The 12,446-nt window shown below is 35.6% G+C and overlaps 1 protein-coding gene across 3 annotated transcripts in view; it reads left to right on the forward strand.

Annotated features, from left to right (window-relative positions):
* The window catches only part of SNTG1 (syntrophin gamma 1), an 882,155-nt gene that overhangs the window by 682,212 nt on the left and 187,497 nt on the right, over positions 1 to 12,446 (forward strand). For all 3 annotated transcript variants that reach the window (XM_060610497.3, XM_060610498.3, XM_060610499.3), the window contains one exon: positions 2,110 to 2,240. In XM_060610497.3, coding sequence (XP_060466480.1) covers positions 2,110 to 2,240 — 131 coding nt within the window. The remainder of the gene's footprint in view (positions 1 to 2,109; positions 2,241 to 12,446) is intronic.

Consider the following 12,446-nt stretch of genomic DNA (forward strand, 5'->3'; position numbering starts at 1 on the left):
GCCTGGCTGACTCGGGTCAATTATTTACTGTAAAATTTCTCAGGAGAGCCCCATGTGCATGGGGTCCTGTGAGTGGGTTCCAGACATACTCTGATATGTGCTTAATAGTCATTGGTAGACCCTGGGACACTCTCATTCCCTATGGTCTGCTCTGACCACAGAAACCTAGTCTATGTACCCTAGTATGTTACTCAGGATCATTATTTCTTCAAGTGCCTTCATGCAGAAAAGGTGGGGAAGCAATAATTTAATGGGCCTAAAAAAAGCTTTAGGTTTTTCTTTTGTAAGAGGAGCCTTTTAATAAGCTTATCGTTGGAGATAGGCACAATAAAACACAGATCATTTAAATAAATTGCTCCTCGGTTAAAGGACTCGTCAGTCGGGAAATTGGCATTTTGGAACCCAGGTGATCTGATTCTGATTCAGAGCCTGAGCCTTTGTCACCCTGTTGTATACTGCCACCTAACTGACCTCATTTCACATGGTGACCATCTATAACATGAGACATCAAGGCCAGAAGCAGGATTAACATGAAACCTACGTTTGTGCCTTTGCAGTCACAAGATAAGCATTAAAACCTAGGTGTCTTGGAGACCAATCACCAGTAGGGAGCCCCTCACTGGATGGTCTTAGCAAGGCTGCCCTTGCCTTCCTACCCAGTGTCCTCAACAACTGGAAGGATTTAGTAGATATTTATTGGCACAGTGGGTGCATTAACATAATAATGCCAAACAGCATGTGACCTTTAGTGAAAACAGTGGAAGCAATTTTGAAGAAATTAATACCTTAAAATGTTAGAGGTGTCTGACTGGCTTAGTCAGGGGATCCTGGGACTCTTGATCTCCGAGTTCTGGGTTTGAGCCCCCTGTTGGGTGTAGAAATTACTTAAAAATAATATCTTTAAAAAAATGTTAATGATAATATTGAGACTAATGGAGTTTCAAAATCTAGACTAAAATAGAATTTCCTAACAGCATCACTCAAAAATTATAGAATCTATAGAATATAAAGAAATCAGATCATGCCTTGGCCCTTACAATCCATGCAAACTTAAATATCAACATTATTCCAGGTACTGCTGCCAGGAAGAAATTTTAAAGTAAAGCTGAAATAATGAAAGAAGCGTGGATCATCATCAAGTGTGAAAAGCCCAAATTTTATTCAAATATATGTCTCTTCTATACATAAGGAAAAAGACCCAAACTTCTTTTTTTTTAAATGTTTAATGTTTATTTATTTTTGACAGAGAGAGAGGACAGAGAAAGAGAGACAGACAGAGACAGAGCATGAGTCGGGGAGGGGCAGAGAGAGAGGGAGACACAGAATCTGAAGCAGGCTACAGTCTCTGAGCTGTCAGAGCCCGACGTGAGGCTCGAACTCACGGACCGCGAGATCATGACCTGAGCCGAAGTCAGACGCTCAACCGACTGAGCCACCCAGGAACCCCAAAAGACCCAGACTTTTAATGAAACTTAAAATACATGTAATTTTAAACCAGCAGTGGTTGATTTAACATCACTTTAAAACAATATAAGAACATACAAACACTTTATAAACTTGAAGTTAAAACGCTGGACAGAGATTTCCTTGAGTAGTTTTTAAAAGTTGTTTTATAAGAAATTCATTCTACTCAAAAATATTTACAAGTAACTGATAAATTACGAGCATGTATAACACTGTTTAGAGCTTAGCCAATACTCAGAAAATATTGGGTAATTGAATGAACGACAACTTATTCTTATATTTGTCACTCATTACTTCCTTGTAACTTGTCCCATATTTCCATTCCTGAATGAATTCAGTTCTGTCACCCTTTTATTTTTTTCTCCCTTCTCCCCACTCCATTTTTTCATAGGCTTTCCCTGCCATTCTTCATTTCCATTATTCCCTCCTCATTTTCTTATATAGTTCCATTAATAAGGAAGTTGAAAATACAAATTTATTGGTCATGAATATGGATTCCTTTCTAAGGCATTCTATAAATGTCTTTTGATTATTTAGGGGAAAAAAACGATCCATCAAATGGAAAGTGTTCATAACATAGGAACTCAAAACACAGAAATGAAAAAAAAAAGAAAAAACCAGTACTGATTGTTTGTATTCTTTCAGGACACGTTGTCATGTTCATCCTGGCCAACATCTCCAGGCTTGAGATGGGAAAAACGATGGTGTGACCTTAGGCTGATCCCACTGCTTCATTCACGTTTCTCTCAGTATGTGCCTGGGACAGACTTGAGTCGGTGAGTTCACACCAGTGAGTTCTGATTTTCTGTTCACTGAAAAGAGGCCTGCAACCAAACTTTTAACATCATATGGCTTACGATTTTTATTCGCAGCACATTTCTAATGGTAGCAAGAAGAACTAAAAAAAAACCCCAATAGTGTAACTCAAACATTTATGGATCTGATGATAAAAGACATCCAGTTAATGCCCTGACTCTGCTACTAACTTGCTATAATGGATTCAGTGTCCTTAATAGATATGGTTTTATTGGGTTTTGTTTATTTATCTTAGTTTTAATGTTATTTTTTTCAAGGAAATTGTATAGTTCTTTTAGATAGCAAGATTTATCTTCATGTACTTGATAATATTCTCATATTATTATCTTTTTAAATAAGCATAGATCCTACCTGATGTCCTTTTCGTTCTTGAATATTTTTCTCTCTTTTTGTCTTGGTCGTTTTTGCCATGGGGTTGTAACTTTTATTCATTTATTTTTTCAAAAGCCTAATCTGGGGTTTTGTTGAAGCTCTTCATTATGTGTATGTATTATAAATAATGAGTTTCTGCTTCTTTCTTGATTGCTTTCATTCCATAAGTTCTTAGGCTTGACTTTTTGTTCTTCTAGTTTCTTGAGTTGGATGTTCTAGGGGTCCAGAAACTTCTCTGTAACAAGTGGTATAGTAAATATTTTAGGCCGTGAAAGGCCTTAATATCTCTGGCACAACTATTGAATTCTGCCTTTGTTTCATGAAAACAGCCACAGACATTATATAAATGAATGGGTATGGCTGGATTCCAATAAAACTTTATTTATAAAAAAAGGTGGCAGGCTACATTTGATCTATAGGCCATAGTTTGGCAACCTTTGGTTTGATCGTTAATTTTTCAGACTTTCTTTGCTAATATATGTAGTCAGCACTCTCTCAATATCTCATGCAATAAACAGACAAAAACACTATTAATGATAACACCATTAATGATACGGAGGATCAGAACCCTTAATGAAAAAATATGACCTAGTTAAAATATGTATGATACTGCACTAAAGAAAATGACAGCACACATTCTTTCAAATGAGATATTGAGAGAGAGCATTTCAGTCTCCCACTGTGATGGCAGCTCTGTGTGTTTCTTCTTTTAGTGTGTCAATATTTACCGTATACATTGAATTTTATATTATTTGATATAAATAGATTTAGAACTTTATGACTTTTTGATATATCACCCTTTTATCATTATGAAATATCCTATATCTCTGAAACTATTTCTTGTTTTCAAGAATTACACCAAAGAACTACTGGCGAATATTTACATCATATATTCTTTTATCCATTTCTTTCAACTTTGATTAGTCTTACTCTTCAAAATGTGTCCTTTCTAAGCTGTATATATTTTTTCTTGTATTTCTTTTTTTTAATTCAAAATAACAACCTTGATCTTCTAGTTGGATTATATCTACCATCTTAGTATTGTTTTCTGTTCAACACTTTCATTTTTTTGCTTTTTATGATTAAACACTTTATCTTGAGATAACTGCATTTTCACATATAGTTGTTAGAAATAGAGATTCTCTTTACCCCTTACCCATTTTCCCAAATGGTGTAACTTCTTGCAAAACTGTAGTCCCATACCACGTTCAGGAAATGGATAAAATCCACCACTCATTCAGAATTCACGTGTGTGTGTGTGTGTGTGTGTGCGTGTGTGTGTGTGTGTTGTGTAATTCTACAGAATTTGTTCTCACGTTCACATTCTCTTATCCACCATCATAGTCGCAAACAAGAATTGCTCCAAGAGAACTGTAAGAACCTTTCTGTTACCTTTCTGTAACCGTGTCATATTCATCCTCCCCCAGCATGTCCCTGACCTCTGACAACTTATTAATCTGTTCTTCACCTCAATTATTATGTCATTTTAAGAATATTATCTAAATGGAATCTTACATTTTGTAAACTTAATGGATTGAATTTTCTTACTCAGCATCATTCTCTAGTACTTCTTTCAAGTTGTTGCATTTTTCTACTGCTCATTTGTTGTTAATTTCTAATAGTATCCCATGGTATGGATATACTACATTTAAAATATTCACTCCTTGAAGGATATCTGGGTTGTTCCAATTTTGGGCTATTCTAAATTAAAATGCTGTGAACATTTGTGTATACATTTTTATGTGAACATACATTTTCGTTTCTTTGGGGAAATGCTCAAGAGCTCAATTGTTGACTTGTGTGCTAACAGTATATTTAGTTTGGTAAGAAATAGGTACATTGTTTTTTAGAATGGCTGTACCATTTTAAATTCCCACCAGCATTGCATGCAGGATCTAGATTCTCTACCTCTTTGCCAATATTTGGTATTGTTGCCATCTTTTCAGTTTGCATTCTGATAGGTATGTAGCAATGTATCTTTGCGACATGAATTTGTGCGTTCTAATGATGTTGCACTTCTTTTCATGTGCTTCCTTGTCCACAAAATCCTTTCTGGTGAAATTTCTTTTGTCCTTTGACTATATTGTAATTAACTTATTTTTTTACTGTTCAGGTTTGACAGTTTTATTTATATTCAAGAAGAGAGTTCTTTGTCTCAACACACTAGTTTCTGTATTTTATTCCCTTTATCTTTAAAACATTTTTGGAACAATTATATTTTTTTTATTATTTTTGTTTCCTCTATAATATTGGCATATATATCTGTGTGTGTGTGTGTGTGTGTGTGTGTATACACATATATATCCTTTTTTGTTTGTTTTAGTTATTGCCTAAACATTACACCATATATCATAGTCCATCAAAGCTACAATAACAAAATACCACAGACTGGGTGACTTATAAACAGCAGAAATTTATTTCTCACACGGTTCTGGAGGCTGGAAATCCAAGATCAAGTTACCATCATGGTAGAATTCTATGATGAAGGCCCTCTTCCTCATTCAAATATGTCGTCTTCTCTCTGTGTCCACACAAGGTGGAAGGAGCTAGGGATTTCTTGGAAGCTTCTTTTATAAAACACTAATCTCATTCACGAGAGCTCCACTCTCATGGCTGAAGCATCTCCCAAAGGTTTCACCTATCACTGCCATCACATTAGTCATTAAGATTCCAACATGTAAAGTTTGGGCGTGGGGAAGCAGAGGACACAAACATTCAGACTGTAGTACCATACACGCATGGTTATTGGAGTTTAATACCATTTACTAATTTTTCTTTCTTAAGAAAATGTTAAAAACTTAGAACACTTTAACTCCTTTTTTCCTTTCCTATCGATGGACATATTTCTGATATGATTTTAATTATACATGTATTTTAAATTACTCAAGGTATTATATTATTATTTTCATGTAACTCTTCAAATGCATCCTACTTTTAATCTTCCTGTTTTTATTTGTTTCTTCTTTTGGTTTTATTTTTCTTCTGCTTTAACAACTCTCTTAATATTTCTATTAATGATATATATATTTAATACATGTGTTTGTTTTGTTTTGTTTTACTTTAAAAAAATTATACATTTACATGATGTGGAATCACTTAGCTAAAACAATTTATGAGAAAAAATAACTTGTTTGGATGAGTCCAGATGACTCACTACGTTTTTATTTTTATGGTGCCACAATACATCAGCTGCTTTTAGCAATTGAATTAATTACACTCAATAAATATTACAGTAATAAGCAGTTATAAACATAGCACTATTCAGAGTGGATTGCACAGCAATTCAGATTCAAGAGCTAATTTATTGTTCATTCATTCACTCAATAAATATTGATTTAATGTCTGTAAGAGGAGGTGTTGTGTTTGCTTCTTTCCCTGAAGGAGCTCACAGGCCAGTGGCAATTTCAAGAGTGAGGAGAAAAAAAAAAAAAGGATAAATTACTGGCCAATGATGACAAATATAGGAAATTATTTATCTTGGTTCAAAACCTGGGATGTTATTTGTAAGTTGGTTTTGCCAAGGCCCATAATTTTAACTTCAGTGATAAAATACCTCTCATATTTAATTGCAACAAGGTTGTGTCACTGTCATCTACTACTGTGTAGGCATGAATTAAAACGTCACAATGGTTTTATCAGTGATAGAACAGTTTATGTTCATCTATGGTAATGACCCTGATTTAGAAATATATATATCAGATTTCAATTCTGAAGTGTCATAATGTTGCAGAAAATTGTAATGTTGGGGTATTAGAATGGGAAGTAGAGGTTGTGGGAATTTTGTCTATTTTTAATTATGCTTAATTTTCCTTATATGAGAAAATTGAATATATTGAGTATATAATTTTATATGTATATTATGTACTATATATATTTGAATTTTAGAAAAATAGTATTTATCTCCATGTATCATTCAGTGTTTAGTATGCTTTATGGCTCAAAAGCACTCAATAAATGCTTATTAAATTCGTTTTAATGAGGAAGAATTCCATCTCTCTGTTTTTGAGCAGGACTATCATCTACTGCATGCTTTTCAAACAGTATGGAAATCAATAGTAGTGAAATAAAGTCTCTCGATTTACATGGTTACATTTAGAAATTCCAATGGGTTTCTAAATGGATTCCAGCAGGATCACTCTTGCCTTTCTGAGAGTGCTCAGCCTTTTTCTTCTGAGGTGAGGATATTTGAGTTGGTGCCATTTTTTTTAGGCATCTATATATGAAGTTTAGTATCCAAGCAGAGAACAAGGATGAGGATTGTGAGAACTTTCGTTCACCATGCAAGAGTCTTATCAAATGAATTGTAATGATAAGGACAAATATGAATGTAGCTCAAGTCTACACTCAGTTCATGATTGCTCATTGAAGGATGGGACTTTCTAGGAATGTATAGTTTAGGGGATCTCAGGAGGAAGCGGAACAGGTGATTGCATAAAATAGAAAAGATAAATAGTGGGAAGAAAAGGCCTAACTATAATACTATAAAAACAGAATATATTGTAAACAGAGTTTTAAGGTGAAGAGAGTGGTTGGTTGTACCAACTACAGAAAAGAAATACTGAAAGGACTCAAAACTGATTAATTTTGGAGTGACATAGGCTGGAATCATTTCTGGAGTGAATTGGATTGAAAAATAGTTGGTTATAAGAAGAATATTGACAGTAAAGAAAGGGAAACAGTGTGTAAAGGATATGCTAGCATGATGAGGGGGGAAAGAGGGACATGAAATTCAAGGCACATCATGGTCAAGTCATGGTTACTGACTGAGGAGAAGGAGTCAATACCAGAGAGGCTAGAAGTGAAGTAGCTCCATTTGGGTGTATCATTACCCTTCCTATTCCATTGTTCTCCTGTTACATGGGGTCCCATACACATGGATCCAGTGTGACTGGACTGCTTGACTCTTCCATTTTCACAGATAGGCCAACAGGTCTACAAGGACTGTGCTTCATGTAAACCAGGAACAACCTATGATTTTCAAAAAATAATTAACATTAAGATCTTACTTGATTTCACCTATCCATGAGCCATACAAGTATCCCTTTGTCTAGCACAATCTTCATATATACTCCACTTCCTCACCCTTGGTTTACAAACTGGCCCCCTTACATGAAGGGCAAGGAAAGACCTAAGAAAGAGGAAGACCACTCCAAATTGGTGGGTGGCAGGTTTAATAAGAAAAGGAACTTACTTATGAGGTTTGTCTTGGGTGGCTGCAAAATGAATAGATCTCTGCACCCACCCAACAGAATCTTAAAGTTGATATGCAGGCTTTAATTGAGTTCAGTCATGCATACCATCCAGATGGTTTCAACAACACCTTACTTTCTCAAGGTGATATCCCTGGAACAGTTCTCACTGAGGGAATGGTGGGCAGAACGTACATTCCTAGGACAGGGCAGGGGGTAAGGAGCCTTCAATAGCCTGGGTCTAGCTTGTGTGTCAACTGGCAATCTTGACTGCTCCATAACCCCTTCTAATACCTCTTCCTACAAAATTGTCCTGTGGGGTTAATGGAGAAAGTGCAATAACTTCTTCAAGACATATAACTCTCTTGAGGAGCCTGGGTGGTTTAGTCTGGTGAGTATCTGACTCTTGATTTTGGCTCAGGTCATGATCCCAGGGTCATGGGGTAGAGCCCCATGTCGGGTTCTGTGCTGAGTGTGCAGCCTGCTTTGGATTCTCTCTCTCTCAAAGAAAAAAATATAATAAAAATAATAAATAAGTAAATAAATAAATAAATAAATAAATAAAATGGATAAGGTGTTTTTTTTTTTGTTTTTTTTTTAAATGATAGATAACTCTCTCTCTCTCTCTCTCTCTCTCTCTCTCTGGAAAAGCTAAAACTTCTTTTGGATGACTCTGGACCAACTTTGCATAGTTTTTTCAGCCTAGGGAAAGTTATCTTGTCGTATATTCCCTACTTATTTCATTTCTCACGTTTACGACATACTTATTGATACTTCAATGATACAAACCTAACAATTACATTTTAATATTTTCTATAACCAGAGAAAGATAGAGTCCCAGTGAACTTGAGTATCTCTAGAAAATTGAAAAAAAATGAATAAGCAATAACCCTTAAAAGAGCATATTCCAGTAGGTTTTAGGTGTAGATAAAAGATTTCTGATTGATAAAATTAAAAAAAAAGATATATTTCCTAAACCCCTAAAATTTTAACAAAAGGTACCAGATATATTCAAGAGTTGGAACTCAAGAGTATCTTTTCGGAATGACATAAAGAAAGGCAGGATTCACAAACTGAAGAAAGACAAACTATGGGAGAGATGTTACAAGGAACAGGATTATCCAGTTGTGTGAGATCAATAAGATGACTGCTACATAAGCCAGAGAATCTGCAATGTATATAATGCAGTGAACGTAGAAAGATAGCAAAGTAGATCAGAGGTACTAAGGGTCCTGATAACCAAACCAATTGCATCGAGACTCCTTTGCACAAATTATTAACTTCTCCAGGGATGTCTGACACATTAGGAAGAAAAAGCTTTACATTTAGTTAAATTGAAGTTATTGAGTGCTGGTAATTCATAAGGTAGAACAGCTGGAGATCAAAAACAGCAGGAATTTCTGGGACTGGGAAAAACACAATTGGTATGGATGAACAGAGAACTCAGTCTGGGGAGGAATGCAAATATATGCTGAATGGATTTATGGACAAATACAATTAGAAGGGTTAAAAAAGATGAAAAAGAATAAGATAATTAAGTGGTGATGGAAAGGAAAAGATTATAGTCAAAGAACAAAAAATGTCAGGATTTATGTCTGGCATTGTAACTGTCTTGAATGACAACCATATCTTAAATTATCAAAAGCAATGGCTTGCTAAAACGAAGAAAAGAAAAGAAAAGATAGATTAGGAAGAAAAAAATAAAACATCTGCTTTGTTTGCAGATGGCATGATAATCTATGTAGAAAATAAAAAAGAATCGACAAAATATTTGTGTAACTAGTAAGTGATAACAGCAAGTATGAATGAATATACGTATATAATATATATTATATGTATATGAATCTATACGAGGAAAACTACAAAACTGTGGTGAACAAAATCAAAGGAGAATTAAATCAATGGAGAGATATTCCATGTTCATCTATAGGAAATCTTGATATTGTCAAAAGCCTATTGTTCCTAACTTGATCTTTCGATTCCATGCAATTTCAGTCAAAATCCTAGCAGGTTATTTTGTGATTTTTTTTTTTTTTCTTCAAAGAGTTAGAGCCCAGAATAGCCGATGCAATATTCAAGAACAAGAATGGTTAGACAGCTGATACTGCCTGACTTAAAGACTTAGCGAAATCTGTTGTAATCCAGATGGTGTGGTACTGCAAAATAATAGACAGATCAATGGAACAGAACAGAAGGCCCAGATATAGACTCCAAGGGACACAGTCAACCGATGTTGACAAAGAAGCAAAGACAACACAATGGAGAACAGAGTCTTTTCAACAACTGGTGTTGCAACAACTGGACACCCATATGCAAAATGATGAATCTAGACAGGGACCTTATACCTTTCCTAAAAATCAACCCCAAAAGGATCAGAGAGCTAAATGTAAAGTATAAAACTACAAAAATTTGAGAAGGTAACGGAGGCAAGAACCTGGATAAACTTGGGTGCGGTGATGATTTTTCAATGCAACACTGAAAGCATGGCCTGTGAAAGAAAGAATTGATAAGCTAGACTCCATTAAAATTAGTAATTAATGGCTACAAAAGATAATGTCAGTAGAATGAGAAGAGAAGCTATGGACTGGGAGAAAATATTTGCAAAAGACAAAAGATTGTTACACAGAAACGAAAGAAAGAAAGAAAAAGAAGAAAGAAAGAAAGAAAGAAAGAAAGAAAGAAAGAAGGGAGGGAGGGAGGGAGGGAGAAGGAAGGAAGGAGGGAAAGAAGGAAGGAAGGAAGGGAGGGAGGGAGGAAAGAGGAAGAAAGAAAAATGCAGCTCTTAAAAGTCAACAATAAGAAAACAAACAACCCCGCTAAAAAAATAGGCCAAAAACCTTAACAGACACCTCACCACAGAAAATATGCAAAGGGAAAGTAAAGGCATGAAAAGATGCCCCACATCATATGTTATTGGGGAAATGCAAATTCAAACAACAATGTGATGCCAGCATACCCATGAAAATGACCAGAACCCAAGACAGTGACAACACTAAATGCTAAGGAGGATGTGGGACTCTAGGAACTCATTCACTGCTGGTGGGAACTCACTATGGTCCAGCCGCTTCGGAAGTCATCCGGCAGTTTCTTACAAAACTAAACATAACTCTTACCATGCGATCCAATAATCATATTTCTTGGTATTTGGATATTTCATATCCATATTTCTCCTCCATATTTCTTGGAGACAAAACTTATGTCCATACAAAAACCTGCACACAGGTGTTTATAGAAGACTTATTCATAATTCCAAAACTTGGAAGCAAGATATCCTTCAGGTGGATGGATATATAAGCTATATATTCCTGATAATGGAATATTATTCAGAACTAAAAGGAAATGGACTATCAAGTCACGAAAAGACATGAGAGTGCCATAAATGCATATTACTAAATGAAATAGTCAATCTGAAATGCCTACATGCTGTGTGATTCCAACCATATGACAGACATCCTAGAAAACGTAAAACTATGGAGACAGTAAAAAGACTAACGGTTGCTGGGGTAGGGGTGTGAGAGGCAGATAGGGGGAGAAATTAAGAAGCTGAGCAGAGAGGATATTTAATGCAGTGAAAATACTCTGTATGATGTTATTATGAATGGATACATGCCATCATACCTTTGTCCAAACACACAGAATGCAGATCCAAGAGTGAACCCTAAAGTAAAATATGGACTTTGGGTACTAATGATGTGTCACTCGAGGTTCATCAACTGTAGCAAATGTAGCATCTAGTTGAGGGATGTTGATATTGGGCAGGGAATATATGGGAAATCTCTGTACTTTCCCCTAAGTTTGGCTGTGAACCTAAAACTGCTCTTTAAAAAAGTCTTAAAAATGCAAGAGATGAGGGACAAATGTTGCTATCTTTATTTTACACACAGAGAAATTAGAGGTCAGGAAGTTACATAGAATTAAGTGATTTGCAATAACTTTGCAGGTAATAAATGGAGCGAGACAACAGAAGAGTTTTTTAGACAAGAGGAATACTGGGGAGGGGACGACATAGTTGCATAAAATTGCAGGGCTTGTTTAGGTAATGATGAGTTATTGTGTTTCAAATCATGAAACGAATTGGCTATTTAAACCTTGGAAAATAGGTAACAAAATGGTTTGGGAGAGTTCCTCATGTATTTCCCCCAAAAGTTAAGGTTTTGAACCTGAACAATAAAAGCTCTGATGAGGCATTCAACCAAGGTAGCATGCCCAGAGCAGAAATAATCCTGAACTTGGTGAATGTGAATTGAACTCAACAAGAAATAGAACAGATTGATGTAATCACTAACTTAAGTGCTTTTTAATTTTTTTTTCCTTTCCTTTACCACCCCCCCCCCCAATAATTAAGTACCAAATCAAGTAAATGGCCTCTTTTCAACATGGTCTGAGTCAATGCTCTCTCCTGGTATACAGAAAACCACTCTCTGGAAGCAGATTCGTATCATTGTTCACCCTGAGTGTTGCAATGCCCTCCTACATCCCTCTTGGCTTTATTATCATCTTTTCCCATCTTCTTAACCACCACAGAGAGATCTATACCAACAGGAGCTTTCCTTCCAATCCTTGAATGTTTCCATTGGCTCCCCCTGACTCTTCAGGATTAGGTAG

Source organism: Panthera onca, chromosome F2, assembly GCF_046562875.1.
Source record: "Panthera onca isolate mPanOnc1 chromosome F2, mPanOnc1 haplotype 2, whole genome shotgun sequence".
Taxonomy (NCBI): domain Eukaryota; kingdom Metazoa; phylum Chordata; class Mammalia; order Carnivora; family Felidae; genus Panthera; species Panthera onca.